The sequence below is a fragment of the Ambystoma mexicanum genome, chromosome 4p, assembly GCF_040938575.1.
Source record: "Ambystoma mexicanum isolate Mex_15411 chromosome 4p, UKY_AmexF1_1, whole genome shotgun sequence".
NCBI lineage: Eukaryota > Metazoa > Chordata > Amphibia > Caudata > Ambystomatidae > Ambystoma > Ambystoma mexicanum.
In genome coordinates this window covers 1,229,756,284-1,229,780,059 of record NC_090927.1, presented here as the reverse complement: position 1 = coordinate 1,229,780,059, position 23,776 = coordinate 1,229,756,284, and the positions used below count along the sequence as shown (strand labels likewise).

At 42.1% G+C, this 23,776-nt stretch overlaps 1 protein-coding gene across 1 annotated transcript in view; it reads left to right on the top strand.

The window, feature by feature from the left end:
- ACSS1 (acyl-CoA synthetase short chain family member 1) overlaps window positions 1–23,776 on the top strand; it is a 968,098-nt gene that overhangs the window by 630,908 nt on the left and 313,414 nt on the right. Inside the window, exon 9 of the mRNA XM_069606883.1 lies at window positions 2,725–2,837. Coding sequence (XP_069462984.1) covers window positions 2,725–2,837 — 113 coding nt within the window. The remainder of the gene's footprint in view (window positions 1–2,724; window positions 2,838–23,776) is intronic.

Below are 23,776 nucleotides of genomic sequence, written 5' to 3'. Positions count from 1 at the left end.
TATAATGCATGATTGCTCTTTAGAGGTTTATGGTGAGATAAAGTGGGGATGGGTCTTTGTACCTATCACCTTCCAGCTGCTAATCATTGGCCTTCGATGCTTGATTTGATCAACCTTTCCCGACCCCAGATAAAGTGATCTTATTAGATTACATTTTGCATTCAAACCCACGTTAACTCACCCTTATAAAGGTAATAATGACATTGCCTTCAAAATAGTGTTACACCCCACCAGTGGATTCACCGTCTGCTGCCCTGCGTGTTACCCAACGACCGCCCTTGCTTGCTGAGTCCCATGGTGCTGCATGCTCTGTGGGCTGCCATGCGATGGTTGATGCCAGTGCACGCAATGTGGCATGATGACAGGGTGGTCCCTGCTGTAGAGGCTACGTGATACCCACTGAAGTCAGATGTGGGTAAATGGGATGCAGGAGTTAGACAAAAGTGGAATGCCTCGTCTGGACAATCTCTCAGGAGTGTGGAGAGATGAGTCCAATATGGCATGGCACCGATACAGAACCCCTACACTTTAACCCTTGCTGATCGAGAGCCTTGATCCATGGTTCAAAATGTTTTGTGGCATGACAACTAGCACTCTGGCCCTGAGCCCTCACTGTAAAATACAGGTATTTTCATATTACAAGATGGTGACATTACTCAATGTGCCACTATAGCCTACTTCTATGGCCAACTGAGATTATTCATAATGAGTAAACCACATTTAGAATTTCATCTGACCAGAGTCTAACCCTTAACTAGTAACCCTGCAGTGACATGATTACCAAGATATCAAACTGGGTTGCAATATAAAACCCTGCTAGTGGTGATAATTTCCTTTGCCAATGAAGGATTGTGTACATTAAAGTGAAGGTACAGTCAAGGGAGGTCCTTTGTTGTAATGTTTACACCAGGACCACAGATGATGGACATTTCCCTTAAACTCTCTCTGCACATCCAGAGGTTTAGGGAGACCTGGTGGTGGTGGGAGGCGATTTCAACAAGTTCCTGGATCTGGTTCTTGACCGATCCCCTGGCAGGACTATGCCTCTGGCATTTTTGCCTGAATAGGGCAGCTGAAAAACAGAAAAACCTCATCCATGAGCATGCATTATATGACACAGCGAGGATTTAGCACCAAAAACGTAGAAACTGCACCGTTTTCTCACCCATTTAAGGCCGGTAATCACAACTTGATTTTTTCTTGGATTCTGATGGGGTTGTTCATAACTCAGATTATAAACTGATTGGTACTATCCTGATCACACCCATCCAAGCCTAGTCATAACCATGATTCACTTCCTGACTACATCCTTCAATAGCACATCAATTCATGGCACCTCTATGACGTGCGGATCAAGGAACTGGAATTTATCAAAATGGACAGGAATGGCATAGTAAAAGGCTTAACGGTGTGGGAGGTATTGAAGTTCTACATTCAGGTCTATTTAATGTCCTCGACAGGCCAGGAGAGTAAGGAATGGCATTGACACTCTGGCGTAGGATGTACAGGCAAACTGGCTCTGTTGAATCGCCGAGGGAACTGGAGCAAAATAAGTGTGAGCTGAAGGTTGACTATGCCGTTCAGACTCTGAAACAATTAATTTGATCAGGGAGAAAAAGGCAACAGACTCCTCACCTGCATGCTACATTGCATGGAGGGTGACCGAGGGATAGTGGCAATATGCAAACAAGAAGGGAGGGGTTACTACCACCCCATCAAGGAACACGAAGAATTCACAAACATTTATTGAAATGACTTACATTTGAAAACTGAGCCAAAGGCAACCAGGACAGGGTTTCCTGGAGAGATTGGTTCTACCCAGGTTGGATGAGGAGGAACAAGAGATCCTGGAGGCACTCATCCATTGTGAGTGACTTGCGTAGTTCTTATGTGTGTATGAAGGATGTATGAAGGACTCCTCGATAGACATGGGCTTCCGTGCTTGTCAAGCTGAACTGTTTTATTGTACTTTGATCCTAGATAAAATGCTTCAAAGGGACCTTAAGTCGCAGACATCTGCTGGGCTTTTAAACAGGCCAAGGGCATGCTAGTACACATGTTATGGCTTTGTGGGAGGGTCAGTGATTTCTGGGACCAAGTAAATGCAGACATTACTAGGGTCCTGGGCAATGCCTTTGAGGCGAGGTGTGAGGTAGTCATTATGGGAACAGATGAGGGCCTCGACTACATGCCACATGGTGAAAGGATGTGACGGAAGAAAGTGACCATGTTACCCAGGAAGCAAATCCTTTGAATCTGGATGTCACCCAACCGTCGAGGACTGGAGAGCCATTATAAGCAACAATTATGCAATAGAGTGGGCATGATTTAGATAAACTGGACAACTGAAGAAGGTCAAGCGAATCTGGTACAGGTTTGAGGAGTACACTGCATGAAATGATCTGATTGTGCACTGCCCAGACCCCACGAGTTTGGGATGCCCAGACCCCACGAGTTTGGGATAAATGTATTGCTACTGTAAATCTCCTTGCCATATTCTGAAAACCTATTGCTTATTTGCTTAATTATATACAGGATGAATTCAATATTTTAAAGCAAAAAAACGAATTGTTCACTCTCACTCTAACTTTATTTTTAAAAAGATTATTATAACATAACAGCTTGCCATGTATTAAAGCATGCAATCTAGTTTCTGTATTTATTTTTAAATCAAGACGCAAGCTTCGAACCTCTCTCTGACTATATTTTGTTCATTACATACAGAAACCGGTGGAATCTGCATCGCCCCAAGGCCTTCAGAGCCAGGAGCAGTGGTCATCCCAGCCATAGCCATGCGACCGTTCTTTGGGATCCAGCCAGCGCTCATGTCTGAAAACGTGAGTACTGCCTGCAGTGGCAAGGTCTATTTATATACATTTGTAACAAAATCACATTAGCCTAGTTTAGTCCTAAACCTGTTACAAATTTGAAGCACATGCGTCGGGCAGTTTTGGCTGTGCACCTGTTTAATAAATGTGTATTTTAAGGTAAAATCAATGAAAAAAAAGTAAACACCCACTTTGGTATTTCCAGGCAGGGCTACTTAAGCTGTCATGTTTTTCAAAGGCTTCTTTCCATCGATGCCTGAGGAAGTGAAGAAATTCCATGTAAGCTCGTAATTAAGCAAAACAAATGACATTGTTAGTGTAATTGAGGTATCGCCCATGGTAGCGGCTGTGTAGTTATGGTTAAGTTGCTAAACCCATAGGAAGAGCACTTTTTGGGCGGCTCATAACTTCGCTCCCCCTGGACGAATCCTCACCAAACTTCGCAAAAAGGTGTATATGGCCCACTCGGAATTTTCTTTGCAAAGTTTGGGAGGTTTGGTTGGGGGGGGCAAAGTTATCGGGGGGGTCCCAACATTTCTTTTTTTCCCATAGACTGAATGGAGAAAAAAATGTATGTTGCGCATACAGCCCAAACCGCTGGACGGATTATCACCAAATTTGCGGCAGGAGCGGCGGATTGGCCCCGCAAGCGTGTTTTTGGAAATTTGGTGAAAATCCATCGAGTATTTTTTTTAAAAAACCAAAAAATAGGTGTAAATAAATTTGTGATATCTATGTCCGCTCTGCGGACACACTTTGCTGTTCGCTCCGCGGACAGAACACGGATTGGATAATCGGCTTACATCATGTCTGCGGACACGCGACGTGCTCTCTGGTTGGGATGAGGCGTGAGGTGCGTCAAATTGTTTTGATGCGCCCACCATATTGGATGCGCGGACATGCGCTGGAAGTGAGAATAAATCCAATTTTGGGGAGTGTGTTGGTGTGTATGAGTGCTTGGAGAGGGTGGGGGAGTAAGAGATGGGTCAAATACTGTATTTGTTTAGGTGGGAGAAGGCTGTGATGTGTTCGTGGTCACCGCGGTTGTCCGCGGACATACTAAACACTGGGCGCACTACTGGCTATTTTAGTTTATTATGATGTTGTATTTGGGTCGTTAGAAGAGCATTGGGTGAATAGGGTATGTATTGAAGAGTTTCTATGTTGGTTGTAATTATTTTTTAGAATGTTAATTGAAGTGCACAGTTTCGAGGTGGATATATTATGTTTTTGGGTTGTGGTTGTTTGGTAGGTGTTTGTTTCTATGGGTGTGTAATGCTGCAGTGGTTGTGGCCAGGGCCTAGAGTCTTGGGTGAATGGCCGAAGGCTGTAGGCCGTAGGCCATGCACCCAAGACTTTAGGCCCTGGCCAGAACCACCGTAGCATAGGTCTACAATGCTACCAAACATTTTGATTGTGGTATGTGGGCTGCTTAGGGGATATGTTTTCAAAAACGTGAGTACTGCTTGCTAGTAGTGTAATAGTGTTTATAGGATAGTGAGATGATGTGTGTGTGTTGGTTTGTTGGATTGTGTTCAGATTGTTGGTATTGAAGACTCTAGGCATTTTGGGTTGTATTTATTGGTGAGGTGCTAGTTTGCATGGCTGTGTTATGTTACGGTATTTGTGAGTTTAATTATTATATACTTACTGTTTCCTTTGTTGAGGCTGTATGAAGATTTTTTGCCAGGCATGCAGTCAAGATTGTAGTGTTTGGCCACAAGTGCTGCAGCATAAGATACCCATGGAAGCAAACATTTTGGATTGTGGTTTATGGTCAGATGTTTGGTTTAATGGGTGTGTTATGCTGGGGTATTTGAGAGTCCAATCACTATATACTTACTATTTTTACTTTTTGTGGTTGTATGCAGTTTTTTCATGACATGGGTAGTTGGAGCACACATTCTTTTTCAATCACTGTGATAAAAGAAGAAAATCACATGGTAGTGTAGGAGTATTGCATTGCATAGTAGACATTTCTGTATTTTGTGGACCCTCATAGTTAGTACTTTAGAAGTACTATAGTTCAAACCAGTGTATTGTGCAATTTGCTCAGTTCCTGTGTTTGTTGGTTAAATCATTGGGTCTGTGGGAAGAAAATCCATGCTGGATTAAAAAAAAAAATAAACGTTCTACGTTGTGGTACAATATATTTATTTTATTGATTTCAATAGGTGGAATTGAATAGGTGTATGGTTTTTCAGTTGGAAGTGGTGGTAGTATTGTTGCAATTAGATAACAGTTGGTGTATTCTATTTGTTTATTTCTTTTTCCATTTTAGTGGTATTCATCCATCTGTTGGCTTGTTGCAGATTTTTGGGTGAGTTAGATACATGTTGTCATATTCTGTTCATTTCTTGTTTAATTTTAGTGGTATTCATTTATCTGTTTCTTTGTTGCAGATTCTTGTGGCAGTTAGATACCTGTTGGCGTATTCTAACTGGTCATAGTTTTGAAGTTCTAGTTTTGTCTATGTTCATACACAGATTAGTTATAACATTTTGGCTGAATATTGAGTAAGCGTTTAGAAGATTTGCTGGTAATCTCTGCTTTAGAGCAATGGTACTATCATTACATTCGACCCAGCCACAATTCTTTTTTAGATATGCAGTGTAGTGACCTGCATTGGTTGTGGCTCCTGAATGGTTGATTATACCTATTGTTGTGAAGGTTTTCCTACCAAGTGATACTTGACCATATGTGAATCCAGTCAGCTTGCAGTTGTTTTTGGTACCATCTGCATTATAACGTAAAAGCATTCCTATGTGTCTGTATTTGTAAGGTGGAACGATTACCGGAATTGCAGGTAGTACATAATCTGCCATGGTTTGCATTTTGTACAAGTTGCTGAAATGGAATGGATTCATAGTTAGGTATGGATGCATACACACAGCGTTCATTAGGAACTTCTTCTTGTACTACATGCCTGCAAAGAGAGCATGTATGTTTCCATGTTTGTGAAGGGATTTCAAAAGTGACATATTTTTGGATGAACTGCAAAACAGTGACATCACTATCCTGACCAAATTTAGGAGCATCTTTAATCCACAAAAGCATGTGGATGTGTGGTGCTCCTCTGGCTTGGTATTCTTTTCTCCAAAAGAAGTGTTGCACTTCTACGAGGGGAGATACAGTTCTATTACAAATGAAGTGTAGCATGTCAATGAAGCGAAGATGGAAATATCTTGATACATTCACAGGAACCAGAGAGCAGAGTTCTCCTGGTGTTTTTATATCTATGTTTGTTTTGTTTTTGTTTGCTATGCATAGAGAATCGTGTAAATCTTCCCATGCATATTGTGCACAACTAAATGTCACAAACCAAGTGGGTGGGCCAAGGTTTCTTATCATACATTGTACATCTCCGTGACATTGGAACCAGTATTCTTTTGTACCACGCATGTTTGCTAAAAGATTTGTAATGCTTGATTGTAAAATCTCATCTTTTTCTTGCACTTTTTGTAGTAATTGCGTAGCTGACATATTTTGAAAATGGGTACCAGATTTCAATGTGTGTGCAACTCCGTAGCATAGAGTAGCTAGTTCACTTTCAAAGAGAAGGTGGAATATGTATTCCACGTTTTTTCTGAATCTGGGGTGTTCAGAATACATTTGTAAAGAGGGGTATTCTGATGCTGTCATTTGTGTGGGTCTATCATTGTACCTTCCTCCTTTTCCAGTAGGAAAGAGTAGAGGAAAGGTACGTGCTTCTATACTTGGAGATCCTTTGGCTTGTCGCATTTGGTACATTTCCAGTGCATCATCTATGGTGTCTTTAGAGTGTAATGGGTGAATCGTATGATGGTCTAAAATATTGGATTCTGTAGCAGGATCTAGACGTTGAAATTGACCAGTTTTTGATGACTCTTCAGTTATTTCAGTGGTTTCCCTCAGGTTTTCTTCATTATTAATTTCTGTGTAGTATTCATTGTTGTCTTTTAGATATTGCAGGGTTCTCTAACTTTATGGAAGTCCACGAGTTGTTACCAAATAATTTTGTGTTTTGTAGGTACGCCATTTACTAAGATAATTAAAGATTGATCTATTGGAAGTTGCACTCCCAGAGTGTGTACATTTTCTTTGAGATCTAATGGCAAATAAACTATTTTACCACAAATGCCTTTCACTAATTCAGAGGGAGGCAGTTTTGCTGTTTTTTGTTGAAGGTGTATTATTGCTTGAAATGGGTGCACTGTTTTAATTATGGTGCTCTCATATAAGTTGAGTTGTTGCAGGGGTTTTGGTAATGGGAATAATTATTTGTGATATCACATGAAGGTGTTTGGTTGTTGTCAAGTTTTTCAGTGCAGTAACTGCATACTATTAAGGGGTCAGTAATCTCGTATTTGTTTTCTGCTATAAGATAGAGAGCTAATTGGAACCATTTGGAATCTTCATTGTCTTCTATTTTCTACATTATGTCTATAGTTTTTGTGCTATTTTTATTTTTAAAAAAGGCCTGCGGCAACACACACACACACACACGGTTTGGTACATCTGCAGACATACTTTTAAACTTTAATATTTCTTTTTTGTATGTGTGTAAAAGAAGGTTGCCATCTGTACAGTTGTTGCTAGTCTGTTGTAAATCTATTGCATTTTGTAAGTGGCTTTCAATTCCAAAACATTTTCTCTGGATGTGCTCTATTTCTTCGAGTAGTTTTTTGGCTGCACCATGTAGAAGATTGTTATTTAAATTGGCTAGCGCTAAAGCAGGACTTTTGGCATAGTACAGTTTATGGACCAGATTTCTTATAGTTGAATGATGTGTTGATATCATTTTGATATGGTGGAAGGTGCTTTTGCAAATAGGTCCACAAATGCAGGCTAATGAATGTCCTTGTAGTCCTGTGTATTTCCGCACTGGACAAGGGTCCATATTTTGTAGTAGTTTAAATTTGAATTTGTCTAAGCCTTTCACATACTGATTGAGGAACTGGCGTAAAGATTTGAATGATTTTTTGGCAATGTTACACATTGATGTGCATGGCCATTTGTAGACTGGACGTATTGATACTGAGTTTTCTGGGAAATTTGTGTGAGCAGCGTTTCTTTTTCCATGATGGTATTATTATGTTTTTTCATACCCTCGTCCACTGCTATGTATGGCAATTGGGTTTGTTTGCTTTTGTTTGTATGCTTCTTCAATGAAATATGGTTCTGTGCTCGTGGTGTGACTCAATTCACCTCCACAGATGTTTGTGAAGTTATCTTTGTTGATATTCCGTTTATTGAGAAGACTTTTTTTGTAGTTTAGTACTTAGTTTTGTTAGTGGTTTCATTCTGTTTAAAACTAAAATAAATAATTTCCTTTTGAGAAGGATTGCACTGTCTATAAGAGCTTCTAAGATTAATTTTCTATGGTAGGTTTTAAGGGTTGTGCGTGATTTCTCTCCTGTTTTTATAAGGTTCTGAAGGACTCTGTGGCGGAACATTTTTTGTGAAATAATTTTTTTGGGTATGCTTACTTGCCGCTACATCAAGATTTATAGGTGCAGTGTTAGCACTAGTGGTAGGCGCCGTCTTGTTAATCACTTTCTGTTTCATTTTACATTTTGAAAGAGGAGGCAAAGTTTCTATACTGGAAGCTTGTTTTGTTTCGCTTAATGACTGTATTAGCTGTTTTGTTTGAACCTTTTGTACAAATTCTGCTAGAGGTAGATACTTATTTTGGAGAGTTTTAGTTTGATTTTGTTTACTTTTGCGTTGCTTTCTACATAGTTGCTTATTGGTAGGCATTCTTTGGGGTCTGTTGGAGAAAAAAATAAAGTGTGGGTTGGGATTTTGTGCAGTGTATGTGTGCTTTGTGCATGAGTGTCTGAGTATGATGGTAAGGATGTATGTAGAGGTGTGTGATTGTGCAATGGGCTGCTACATCAGGTTGGGATGGCTATTCTTGTATTTGTGTGTTACTATACTGATGTTCAGATTGCAATAGAAAATATGGAGCTGGTGAGGGGAAGCACTAATACTGAATCTAATGTTGCAGGGTTAATACAATTGTTTGTTCTAGAATACTAGAATTCTACAGTGTTTGAGTAACAGTTACAACGTTATGGCAGTATTGCACTTACTTTTCTGGACTGAAAGAGTAGGTTTCTTCTGAGTTCTCGTTCGTACTTCAGACGCTGCTGCTTTTCAGGAGAGTGGTCTTCACTGCAATTGTGAAAGAAAGAAGCTAGTAAATATGTGTGTTAATAGCTCTGTTGTTAATGTAAACATGGATTTCTTTGTTTTTGCAGTAGTAGTGCTTTCTGATAACTGTGCATAGCATGTACATGCACTTTTATTTGCATATGTGCATTCTGTATACTTTATTTAGAATCTGTTAGTTGAATGTGCTTTAGAAATGAGTACAATAGTAAGCGCACAGAACACACGTGGCTTTGCAAGGCAGTGTTATTGGATGTTAGAAGATAGAAGAAATAATTGTATGCTTTGTTTGCTATTTTCACAATGGAAATGGCAAGAACTGTTTGGAAAAGTATGCAATGTATGTATTTGTGAAGGTGTGGGAAATAAATCAGAAGGATTTGATGGGGTCAGCAGCTTATTACTCAGTAGGTGATTACTAAAGTACTGGGTGATTCTGTGGTGCCTGGAGATGGGAGAGTCTGAAATAAAATAAGAGTTGCAAGTAAGGACCCGGTGCTTCTGTTGCAGACTGAAGATAAGGGGGGAGATGTTGTATGTCTTGCTTTACAACACTGTACATAATTGTAGATTATGTGATAGATATGCCTACACCTGTGCATAGTTGAATGCTGTTGTGAAATCTTGAACGAAATGGGCAACCAGCTGGAATGAGAGAGCTGTGTAGATTGGAAGAAGAGTTGTGTAGGCAGTGGTGTTGTTTCAGCTGGGAGCCTTTCAAATGATATTGGATATCTGTGTGCATAAATAAAGATGCATGTACTCATCCTGGCTGCGTGTAATTTTATAGCACACTACAAATCCTTTTTCCATAATTATACTCTTATTTCTCCCATCTTTTAACATGAAATGGCACTTTGTTAGATAGATGTGTCTGTTGTGTCTGATTACTAATATAGTCATGTGTAAAGGAAGTTGAAATGATAGAATGTATGTGAAGTATGGAGATTACGTATAAAGGAAAGTGTATGTACATCGTTTGCACTATAATGCATTAAATGCTATCATGGTTGAAATGTGGTTAAATACGTGGCAGTGGTTACAGAAATGATAGAATGAATGAAGAAAATAACAGTTTGCACATTGCAGTTAATAATATGAGTAAATACAAGTTTGGAGAGCAGACAACTTTGCAAGTGACACTTGATTATAGTAAATGGGAGAAATGACAGTAAGCTTGTTTTACAGGTTACACAGTGTAAGTGGCAGTTACTCTGTTTACATGCATTTATAGAAGAGATGTAGATGTACCATACATGCCAATCCTCCCGATTTCAGCGGGAGTCTCCCGGTTTTTCCATGAAAAATATTGGTATTTTTCACGTTCTCCCGCCGAAAATACATCTTTGCCCAATGCATTCGTATGACACAAATGTTGTCTCCCGATTTTTCAAAGGAAATGTCCCTACAAGGTGGGTCGGAATGTTGGCATATGTGATGTACTGTGCAAAAAATATTCATACCTGTACTTTGTGTTCAAGCATGTGGATGTGCATGAATCTGCAAGTGGAAATGTTGGAGAGTTTACTAGTAGTTGCTGTAGGTGCTTTGCAGTCACAGCGCAGTTGTGCTCGGACTGATCAACAGTACATCTAAAGTGCTGAATTGTGATGATGGAGTTCAATGTAGAGGTCTTGCATGTGATTGGTGGATGGTTGTGTGACTGCTTAACAGTAGCCAATGAGGGAATGGTGCAGAGAGTAAAGTGGAAAGGGTAGAGGGGCTGCCCCAGTGTTACTTAGGCTCTCCGCAGACAGCGCGGCTGTTCGCAGACAGGACATGCCACACCCGGGGCTTCCGAGCAGGAAATGGGAGTATATTTTGAGGATTAGCCAATAAGGTGTTGAGGTTCTGCTTCGTATTGAGAGAAGCTCTGTGTAGTGAAGATGGCGGGGGTGGAGAAAGTCAGGGTGGTGGTGCTTGGAGATATGTTTGTGAATTGTTTGGAGCAGTATGCTAAATCTAGGAATGTGGCTAATCATTTTGACACACAACAAGTGGAGGTGGTGTGGTGTGCTGTGCCTGGTTTTAATTTGCAAGCAATGCTAGAAGTTTGTCAGGATATGGCTAGGTATAATAGTCCACATTTGGTTGTCCTGCACTGTGCATTTGGGCTATGTCAGTGCCCCTACTTTGTTGCAAGATCTGCAAAACTTGGTTCAGGCGGTAATGAAAATACTTCCAGATGCCAAGATTATTTTTCCTGGTTTGATACCTAGGCCAATATGGTACAATAGTTCTGTTTTTTGTCCTCAGCAAAATGTTGGTAGGTGCTTAATCAACCGAGGCATGTTTGCTTGTATGACTAGAGCTGGAATGTTCTTTTGCAACATTGACTCTGGTAATGTTGATTACTTTCAAGAAGATGGCATGTCTTTATCTTTTATAAGAAATGCAATGCTGTTTTGGAACAAAAGGGTTGCTTTGGAGAAGGTAATGAGAAGATTTTTTGAGGAAAATTAGAAAAAAAAACAAAAGAAATGCAAAATAAAAGGTGTTTTGAAGCATCTGCAAAAAAAACCCCAAAATGCGTCTTTTCAGAGCCAACCTCAAAGGGGAAATGGGACACACTATTTAAATTTTCATTCCCCACGCTCAGATTTTTTCGATTTGTCCGTGGACACCACGGTTGTCCGCGGCCAGCACGTATTACATACAGGATTTTTGAGGTTGAGAGTCATGCAAATGAGACGTAGCAAAGCAAGGGATTGGTAAATAGGGTTTACTGGGTGTGATGTGTGAGCAGAGAGTTTGTCAGAAAGTCTTTTTCCTGAGAGGGGAGTAGATAGCTATGGCTGTGTGTTTCAGAAAGCAGATTGTCTGGATTTTGGGAGATTCGTGGATAAATTGGTTGGAGGTGCATGCAGATCGCTGTGGAGTGACTGTACATCTTGAATTCCAACATATGGTAGTGCACTGGCATGGAGTGAGTGGAATGAAGTGACTGGATTTGGTACCTCTTTGTGCTACTTGTGTCACACAGCATCATCTAGACATTATTATTATTCATTGTGGAGGGAACAGTTAAGGACATGTGTCTGGAATCTCTTTGCAATTTGCAATGAAAGAAGGACTTGGGAAAGTCATGGACATGTATCCAAAATCCAGAGGAATTTTTTCCCGTATTGTGCAGAGACAAATGTGGCTGCGTTCTTCTTCATTTGGTCCACAAATGGAGAAAGCAAGGCACAATGTTAACAAGGCTGTCTGTGCCTTTTTGAGAGATGTTGGTATGTCCTCTTTTCACGATGAAAACATTATGTTTCGTATTACACACATTTTTCGCAGAGATGGAGTACATCTTACTTATGCCGGCAATAAGAATTTTCTGCGAAATATACAAAATGCATTGTGACCTTTTTTGGAATTACAGCAATCCATTTTGCAGTAGGTGTTGACAAATTGAAATTTTCAAAACACAAAAAAAAACACACAAAGGCTCTTTTCAGCGCCACCACTTCCTCCAGAGAAAAGTGTAATGGTTGTGACAGGGCAGCCCTGCACAGATTTCACATGTCCAGGGACAGACAGTGGACTTCTAAAAATGCACAGGGCCCTGCGCATTTCATTGACACTTCTCTTTTTGAACTGTGAAAGTCGGCTCTGAAAAGAGCCTTTTTTATGGTTTTTGTTGTTTTATTTATTTTTTGTTTTTTTTAAACATGACACACAAGGAAAGGAAGGGAAAGGAGGGTAAGGAAGGGACACCAACCACGGGTATAAGAAAGGGCAGGTGGAGAGAGGAAGATGTAGGGTGGGCCTCATTCAGAGTAATGCATCGCAGTACATGCACAATATTGTGACCCTCGAAAGGTAAGGATCAATAGCATCATGTATGGCATGCGAGGCAGCTGGAGGGATGCGTTTCCCCACAGGAGTGTCTCTTGTGATGGCAGGAGTGGAAACGGAGGATGCTGCAGAGAAACTCAACCTACTACGTTTATCGCAAGGTACAACCTTACGAATAGCCCCACCGTGGAACGATTTTAGGTTTCGCTTCATTGAGGGAGCACCATAGCTGTAAAAACCCAGTTTCCCACAACTCAGCAGCATCTTGCACTGATTGCAGATCACCTTGTGCGTCACAACTTTGCGGACAGGCGGACGGGCTATGTGTTCTACGGACATATTCATTCTGGTTATGGACAATGCGAACAGGGGGAATGTTCTTAGGATACTTCATTTTGCATAGCTCGAACATGCGGACGTCTTTAGTGTTCTGCGGACACCCGCATTTTGACTAAAGCCAATTCGAACAGGTATAGTGTCCTTAGTACACCCCCATTTTGGTTAATTACGGACAGGCGGACATCTTGTGTGTCCTAAGGACACTTCCAGCTTGATTTAGGACAGTGCAAACAGGTATAGTGCCCTTAGGACATCCCCATTTTGGTTAATTGCGGACATCTTATGTGTCCTAAGGACACCTCATTTTGATTGTCGACAATACAAACAGGTATAGTGTCAATAGGACACCCCCATTTTTGGTTAATTGGGGACATCCCGGACAGCCGCTCTGTCCGCGGACACCCTAACTGCCTTTTTTTTAATAATAAGACACAGAGGAATATACTAACAACACACTTAATATTTTATTATTGTATAAAAGTATACAAATTATGAAAGAGACGGGGAAGCCGAAACTGATACAAATACAGGGGAATTAGGGGTTTGGACATATGGATGGTAGGGGAGGAAGGGAGTGAAGTCTCATCATAACGTTTTTCTTGCTGGGGAGTTTTTGGGGATAGTTGACTGGGACATGGAGTGGGGCGACAGGTATATGTGGGATACTGATATTTAATTTTTCTCTTATATGGTCCTCCACAAAGTTTTTTAAAACAATGACATTTTTCACTAACAGATCCATTTTTAGCTCCATTCGCAGCAAAGGATTTTATAACCTCTCTCGGTACATTATTTTGAATGTCTGAATGGTCTGTTAAAAAAAGAAAAATCTGATTGGTTGACAGTCTAGGCGCAAAGACGCGTGTCTGCGTCAATGAAACTTGTGGTCCTACTGGTCAAATTGCACACGCGGATTTCATCATACGGCATGGGCATTGCTGCATTAAGAAACTGCAGCGTCTGAGTGGGCTTTCTGGTTGATGCATTACGGGTCATGTGTAGGTGCATAAGCGGAGCACGAAATCTGATTGATTGATGGTCTAGACAAAAAGACGCGTATGATATGATATGATAGGTTATTTATAACGCGCTTAATACCCAGAGGTTGCTAAGCGCGGACCCGGGGATCAAACCTTTGTGGCTCTGTGTCGTCTTGCTTCCAAGGCGAGCATGTTGCCGCTGAGCTATCCTCCAGAAACACATAACTGCCTCAATGAAAATCGTGGGCCTGTTGGTCAATTCAGCGGGCCCGATTTCATCATACAGCGTGGATGTAGCCACGTTAAGAAACCTGTGAAAATTCCTTTGGATCACTCACCAAAACGTTGCCTAAAATCTCCTCCTAGATGGCCAGGAGAGGGCAGACGCTTCCTGATCCCAATCCTGGGGGTGGTGTACTGCGGCAGGATCACCTGGGTGGAGACAGGGCCCAGGGTAATGAGGAGAATCCATGGGATACAACATATTATTTTTTCCTCTAAAAGAGATACTATTACTACCATGGCAGAAGAGGTTATGGCCTAATGTCATTTTAACATCTCTCAACCTCCTGTTAAAAATAAAGTGGTAAAACCTGAGGTTGTAACATCCAAACGTATTACTGTGAAGGCATCATGAAGCAAGACACAGACAACAGATTCAAAGTTCACAATGCAATGGTTAATTAAATCAAATGTCAGGATGGTAGAAGGCCTAACTTGCCCTATGCTAAGGTGGGATTTTCCTACCTGAACGAAACAAAGGAAAGTCTGAGTCAAAGAGTTCAACTTTAAAGTCTGTATTTGTCCAAAACATATAATTGCGCTCACAACTAAAGCTAAACAATGTGTAGGGATGACAATAATGAAATAAAATGGTGATCAATACAAAGTTCTGAGCTTCTTCCAGCTCTTAGCTTCTTCTTCAGCTCCCCTTTCCCAAGATCAAGAAAGTCCCACAAAAAAACCTCAAGATGTATTTTGTTCAAGTTCAAACAATTCCACATCTTCTCTGGATTCCCTTCCCCAAGTTCAAAGTAACACAGTTTGAACAGAAAGGGTCTTGGGGCCCTGTCCTCAAGACAGTATTTGTAGTTCATCAAGTCTCAGGGTTCACTTCCCCAAGATTTCAATGTAGCAGCCAGTGTGTGTTTCAGCCTTTCAAAATTCAACTTAACTCTGGTTCAATCTGACCCTCCTTCTGGTTTGCATCACCAGCTCACTTGCAGTGCTCCTTCTTGATTATTTTCACAATGTAGAGCTCACTAGTCTAGGCGCTGTTGTCAGACCAGACGGTCCACCAATCACATGTCGCGCAACCAGGACCCCTGGGCTCCTTATCACACACATGTTCCTCTGAATTTGCCCCTTTGTACAAGCTTTCATTCATTTAGTTCCTCTTTGTCGCCCTCTTGACTTTATGTGCAGTTTTATACTCTTTTGACTTTTCCTTGTTAGCCTCCTGGCTTTGCCATAACATATTACACACCTCTTGTCATGTCAGTCTTTGGCCTTGCCACACTGCATTTGTTCATAAGATTCACTTTGTGGTGGTCTTGTTCCTGCCCCACATTTTGTTGCACTCCTTCACATTGGCTATTTTCCCGATAGGTTGCTTTTATATGCTTTCTTTAGTTATTTGCTTTGCTTGTAAAGTCATATTCAACATGTTTTAGTTTTAGCGTTTTCAGTCAGTTCGGTATTCAATATGTGTAGTTTAACACTGTTGTAAACTTTCATTCAATTCGGTATTCAGTACGTACAACTAATCTTGTTTAACAGCTTTCATTTATACAGCGCTTCATTATTCATGTGCAGCCCGCCCATAGTGCACCGGCTTCGGAGTGCCTTTCCACAACACTCACTGGTCTTTGGTGTCTTGCTCCGGCAGCACTTGCTGCTTCCTTGTGCTTCCCTGGCTGGCGCTCTGACCTCTGCGAGGTCCGCTCGCACGCAGGTTGGAATTCTGCATACACTGGTTACTATGTTGCTTCTGAGTGGATGCGGACGGCGTCCTCTCTCTCTCTCGCCCCAGCTGCTCAATCACTGTCACAGAGGCTTCTACACCTCAGGGATGTTGGCTGGCGTCCTGGCTCCTCTTCAGGTGCCACCATGTCTTCCTCTTCATGGAAAGGGTCCCTGGTCTTTCCTACACAGGCCTCCCTGATGCTGTGTACTCTGCTCCACTGGTCTCCCTTTATACACCTGCTGCAGGTGTGGATGTCTAATTAGACTTACCAGACCATAGTTAAAGGGACATGCCTGACCCTTAGAGTTCTCTGCAGGCATCTTCCTCTTCCCAGTTTTAAAGTGGTGAAATGAAGATGTAGTGTTCATTACTCTTAGTTGCCTCTTCCTCGTTCCAGTACTTTCAGATGTCAAATGAGGGAACTGTTCTAAAGTAACACATAATTGTCGGGCGAGGGTTAGGTTGGTATTTAATAGGGAAAGGGGGATAACATGTCTCGCCTGTGGGCACCCCACTTCCCATCCTCAAGGACCCTTCACCTAGCTGATCCTTCCTTGCTTCTCCACCACCAGGGTCAGCATCCAAAAGCAATGACCTTTCCATGGCCACCTGAAAAGAGAATCCAGGGGGAGTAGGAGTGAGAATACCCTCAGGTCTCTCACATTATATCAAAAGAACAAATCTATTTTATCCCTAGAATCAAACATCCTCCTCAATACCAAAGGTTTACTGCAAGGAATGGCGGAAATGTAACCTTCTCTACACCTCCTTCCTCTAATATGGTTAAAACTTACAATCCTGTTGAAAATACTAAGGGAATTAAATCTACTCTTAAATCTATAAAAGTAGAAAAGCCTAATTTCACCAAAGTGAACTACATGTCCCAGAATCCCATAGGGACTGAAATGATGAAGAGGGTTGGAGAGGTATGATGAAAGGAAGGACAGGAAATTAGACCTAACAGTATTTGCAAGCGTCAGGCAATTAACAATAAGGGCCTGCACCTGAAATTAATTCCCCCAACTAAAAAGCATACAAGGCTACAGCAGGAGGGGGCAGTAGAATGGAGCTGGAGCAGGAGCTGGAAGGCTGCTAGTAGTAGCAGAAGGAGAAGATCATGTGGCTGAAGTTCATGAGGAAGTGTGTTCACTTAAGGGACACGGGGCAAGAGGAAAGTATATTTCACCTGCAAGTCCTGAGAGAGTCCTGTGTTCACAACCCCTACTTTGTCATTTCTGCACTGAGAGAGATGTGCCATGGTTGAAAGTCTTCTGAGGTGCGCTAAGTAGCTGTGACTGCAGCGCTGTGACCGTGCTGCAACCCGAGGCCCCTGTACAGAAGCAAGCTGAGGGACAGAGGAGTGCAGGGGTACTCTCTGTGGTAAAGGCTGGAACGAAGACACATACGCTGCCGAGGGGTGTGTGGGTCCCAAGAGTACCTACAGTAGTAGCCGAAGCAAAAGAAGCCGTTAAGTGGAAGCAGCCCACAAGCACAGTGTTCCTGGAGCCGGTGAGCAAAGCTTTGTGTGCAGGTTCACTTTAAAAACCATGCTGGTAACTGTTACCAGCTCCATAATAACTTGCGTAAGAATAGGAGCGAGTAGTAGTTGTTAGTCATTGTCAAGAGTCCTGTGAACAAAGCAAATGTATCACTTTTGCTTCTAATGCAAGTCGGAGTGCTCACGTATAAAAGAAAGTTTTCATTTTCCATTGTTGAACTGTATAAAGGTTAGCAGATGATCACATGTCTCCAATTAAGACTGGGAAATCTAAAGCTGACTTTCACAAAGTGTTACGAGGTATATTCCATCAAAGAGTGTGTGAACAATTGTGATTCCGACGGTAGCCAGTGTCTAACTCTGTTAATAAAGGGGAATATAATTCTTTATTTGTCTTTAAAGTTAAAGATCCTCCTCAGAGTGGTTGTGTGTACCTAAAACTGTTTCTATTTTTGAGATTGATCCTTGTAACATCCAGAACTAGTCTTCTATCAATGAAGTTGTTGAAAGAACAAGCATTGCCCAAGCCAGTAGGCGAATCCTTTCCATGGTGACACCAGCCCTGTTGAGATCTGTTCATCTGCATTCTGAGGTTGTTAAAGTTGTTGAGGGTCCAGGTTCCTGTGTGACATTGTTATCCAAAGCTGGAAGTGTGGCAATACAGTTTAAGGGTAACTACTGGAACCATGAAGGTGCGAATGAAGCTGTGGAAGTTAGCTGAGTGCTTGTAAGAAGATCAAGTCAACAATCTGAACTGCTGAGACTGTTGCAGTTGAAAGAGGAGCAGTCTGGATGCAGAGGCAGGTTCTATTGGTGGCAATAAGACAGAAGAGGCAAAGAGGCTTCCCTTTTCTATAGCCTAGAAAAGAAAAGTGCCTTGCCAACTTGTGGAGGTAGAAGAGTCTTGTCTTTAAAACACCTAACAATTCAAGTTGATGTAGAACTACCAGAACTTTGGTTGTGTATAATATGGTTAGTGCATTTTACCCTAAAGCTGTTTGAAATAGTGGCATATTGTGGAACAACGGAGCCTGCTACGACAGTAATAGTTGTAGAAGGGGGTTGTCAAGAGGAAAGCAACACCCTAACAAAAAGCATCCTGACAATTATACTAAAGACACTGCAGAGGTCAGAAAGTAAAAGGAAGTTGTTGAAGCAGAAGTCGTTTCTTTATTCTTTGAATGGCAGTGGCAAACCAATCCTGGAAGGAAGTTAGCAAGGATTACCATTGGTGCTGTTTTTTGGCTGGAATCAGAAGTGGAACGTTTCAACAGAAAGCTACAGAACTGTTTCCAGTGGATTTTTGTTTGATTAACTTTTATTTCATTTGGACCTTATGAGAATTGGTTCAAAACTTTACTTTTCTTTTTGAACATTTGGGAGAAATTGACTTTGAGCAATCCTTGGGAAGGGATTTACCCAAGACACGTGAAGGTCATCCAAATCACTGGTTGTTGGTTATTCTCTTATTTATATTGTTTCTTTTACGTTGTGTGTTTTGTTGTATAGTGAGAGGGCTAGTTTTGTTGATGCTAGGAGTAATCCCCTTGGACCTTAGACTAGGTAGGAAACTCACTGTAAGAGTAGGTTTAGTGAGGATTAATTTGCAATTTTTACCTTTAATAAAATGTTTTATTTAGATGAAAACACAAGCAGTTGTACACCTCGCATTACTGACCCCTCACAAACCACAACGTCTGATTGGGCCTTCTTGTTGATGTAGTAACGGGTCATGTGTAGGCACTTAAACGGAGTGCGAAATCATAATTGGTTGGCGGCCTAGGCGCGAAGACGCGTTACCAGGTCAATCAAACTCGTGGTGCTATTGGTCAATTCCACGCGTGTGGATTTTGTCATACGGTAGAAATCGCAGCGCCTCATTGGGCCTTCTCGTTGCTGGAGTTATACATTGCACGCAATCCGCTTGGTCGGCACAGAAGGTGCGATAGCTTGTAGCTGCATGAACAAAGCTTGCTGCGTGATTGGGTATTCTATTGACGTGGATACGAGTCATGAGTGGACGTGTAAGCGCATCAGGCAATGTGATGGCCGCCAGTTTAGGCGGGAACGCATCATTGCACCTGGGCATAGCCGCGCGTATGAAAGTCACACTCTGAGTGGGTTTTCCATGTAGCCACAGCTATTCACCACACATCTTTTTTTCTCATTTCTTTTTGTCTCTTGGTGAGTGAACTTGCTTGTGAGCCAACAGACACTTTTAAAGAGCAGTATACTAATTTTCCCATTGCTTTTTTACCTTTATTGTTCCTATATCTTTCTCCATTCATTTGTAATTGTAGCTTGTTAAATATATTTTTTTAATTGTATCTATTTTAAGGGGCAGAATCCTTTTTGTGTTCTGTTTTTTTAGTTTTTTTGTCCTGGTCCCACGTTTAAGTATGTCTGGAACCAGCAGGGATGAAGAGGCTGTGTGGTTGTGTAATGCTTTATCTCCATGGAAGAAGCAGAGTGCCCAGAAAACTGTTGCTGATAGCTGGCAGTATTTTCGTGTCAAGAAGCACCTGAGAAAGAAGGAGATTGAGGAAAGGCAGTGTTTTTTTTTTTTTTTGTTGGAAGGTTCTGGGGACGTGACCTTGCAATAAGCCATTACAAAGTTTGGGAACCTCTACTTTGATCCAGAACCTTGTCCGGTACATTGAGATGATGTGGAGGAACCCTATAGGATGGCTAATTTTCATCACAAGGTGACAGCGCATAGACCACAATCTGCATGCCAGTATCCTCCAGCCAAAAGCACCTCTGCGCCACTGCCTTCCACTTCTATAGCTTCTTTTCTTTCTTTTCTTTCATGCAACACCACCCAACCTCATCCTATCCTGCCTGCACCCGATCTATAGGACTACCTGGTAATGTGTAAAGGATGTCACAACTGGATTGTGGTATGATATGCCACCCTAGATGGTTGGGGAAGGGACTTTTAGAACACCAGGCCAATTGCTGCCTCTAGGAATATATATATATATATATATATATATATATATATATATATATATATATATATATATATATATATATATATATATATATTTGTAAGTGACTTTTTTTTTACCCCTAGTGCAAAGAAACATGTTACATTTTTACCATTTGTTATATGCGTGAATCCTAATGTTTTTCCATTCCCAGTTCCCGCCCTTTCTTCTCTCCCCCAAACGGTCCTTTTCAGGGCCAACTTTTCAGTTATAAAAGCAGACAATAAAAACGCAGACTGAATAAATGAATCAATAATCCTTAATTGGTCCTTTTAATACAGTGTGTGTTAACAAAAAAAGCACATATTGTTATATTGTTATTAAGATAATCAAAGTTTTTATGAGATAATTTATAAATCATGTAATGTATACATTATTATTGATGTAATCTGTTATATGTAATTAGTGTTGTCATCAGTCATGTCATCAGTGTTCTCATAGAACATGTAATTAGTGATGTAATCTGTGATGTCAACATTGCGGTCATAGGCTGCGCAACAGAGGGCGTGAAGTTAAGGTGGCTTTAGCTGAATTTCAGGGGTTTTGCTGCGTTAAGTTCTCACCTTAATGTCCCTGCAACTAAAGTTTTTTTCCTTGAGTTTGAAGGGTTTTGTTACAAAGGGCCTCATCTCGAATTGGGCTGCAACCCTTAAATGCGGTGGTAATGGTATTACCGCCGCATTTAAGGGTTGGCCCTATCACAAGTTGAGCGCTAAATGGGCTATTTTACAGCAGATCTTTTCTGGCTGTATTAGAATGCAGTATTAGGGCTGAAAATTCCCCATTGGATCCAATGGACCCAATGGGGAATGTGGATTTACCGTTAATGCCCAACCTAACCTGTGATCCGGCAGTAATACCGTTGGACAGGTGGGTGGTAACGCTATTACAGTTGGGCGTTATTACAGCCGGGACACCGCCCAACTCTTGATGAGGCCCAAAGTCAGAACTGTATTTAGTGGAAGCAGACATAGGGCCACTTGCATGAACTCTATCACAATGCAATTGGCCTCTGCTGTGTCATGTTTTTCACTTAAAGGCACAGTGCCTTTATATACATTCTCGTCAATTACTTTGAAATGGTTACTATAAGACCCATTTGCTCACATTTTTATTTTTTTTACAATGCCTACACTGCAGTGGAGAAAGTTTCAGTCACGATTCTTCTCCCTTTGTGTGCATTGCACCACTCTCTTTTTCCCTCTCAGCGCATCTAGAGACCACACGTTTTGCACCCACTCTTCCACTCCCTCCTTTCCTTCTTTGATTCCTTGCTCACCATCCCATCTTTTCCTTATTCCTCACTTAATTCAAAGAGAAGTTGCAGGCGTCTTGGGGCTGCTACGATATTATACACATAATGGGCCTCATTACGAGGTTAGCGCTAAGGGAAAAACGATGCCGGTAAAGGATTACCGGCATCGTTTACCGCTCCAGGCGATTATGACCCGCCAACCCGCTATTAGCGGCACCGTAAATAACGGTGCCTCTAATAGCGACATGGGCGCGGGCATGCGACCCTTCCTGGCGGCAATACCGGCATGGCGTAAACAGAAGGACATCACAAGTCAGGTGGACATGCAAATAACGGCCTACTGAAGCCCAAAAAGTACCTTACCGGCATGGAATAAATACCGGCATCATGGACCACCCGTAAACGGCCATGTGCAGTGTTCCCAACTGCCACAGGTGCACACAATCAGCACAGGTGGAGGCAATATAGACTGGGCCAGCACAAAAGGAGCACACCCCACCCCTTCCCACACCCAGTCACACACCAAAATGATTCCCACACTACTAGCAATGCTGGGGCTGGAGGACATGATTGCAGTGGAACACCAGCAACAACATCAACAACACCACCAACAACAACAGGCAGCACAGAGGAGATGCAGGAGGAGAATGAGGGTGAGGCAGGCCCAGCATGCCCCACCAGTGCAGCCAGTGGTACCACACAGCCAGCCCCCAATCCCTCGCATCAGAGCCAGTCCATTCAACCTAACCCCTGAGCAGATCCACACCCTGTACCGGGACACCATCACCACCATTGTGGACATGATACATGACAACATTGTCAGCCTGATTGAAATACGCACCGCCATCCCACCTCTACTGAAGGTAGTGTCTGTGCTCCACTTCCTGGCCACAGGCACCTACCAGCACACAGTGGGGCACATGCATGGCATATCACAACCATTATTCTCACGTATGCTGAAACAAGTGCTTGATGCCCTCCTGAAGCAGACAGGTTACCACATTTTCCTACCACAGACAGCCCAGGAGATCTCCAACACCAAAGTTGGTTTCCATTCACTGGCCGGCATCCCTGGTTGCATTGGTGCCATCGACTGCACCCATGTTGAATTGGTGGCTCCACATGCCATGGAGTTAGTGTACCGCAACCGTAAGTTATACCACTCCATCAACGCGCAAATGGTATGTGACTCAAACAAGATCACACATTGTTGTGCCCGATTCCCCGGATCAAACCATGATTCAATGGTCATGCGGAACTCCACGATATCACGCTACATGGAGCGACACGCAGGGCACAGATCCTGGCTTCTCGGTGAGTTGCATGATAGGCTCATGGAAATGCAATGTGGGTAGGTGATTGGGGGGAGAGATGCATACTTCACCTGGCCGACAGCACCTGAGAGGATGTACCATGCTCATACCCTAAAGCAGGCCAGACTTGACCCGACACCTGACCACTAAATACAAGACGTAAGTTGCACTACCACGAAAATGATGCAGTGCAGCAACCATTACATAGCCATCAACATGTACACTGCACATAAGCAGACCGTAGACCCCACAGCACAATGCAGCAACAAGCAATGAGGATGGCCAATGCACAGCGCCAAATACCATCAATTAAAAGTACAGGTCTCCATTACTGTGTACAAAGGAGTAACATGAGGGCATGATACAAGAACACACCCCTATACCAACACAGAGGCCCACCAAAAACAGCATGTCATCATTGGTCGTGCAAATTGAGATCATCATGACGCTGCCATCAACGTTGACAGGATGGTAGCATACATATCACTGCACATCACCCAGATCACGGGAACAACCATTGTGGACTACCACAGTGCATGAGCAACCACAAGGAAGTTTCCTCCCCCTGTGCCTAATTGATGATGGCACGCACACCTGCATATAAGTGAAATACACACATAGCAGTCACTTCATGTGTCTCTACTCATGCATGGATCTGTGGGTGC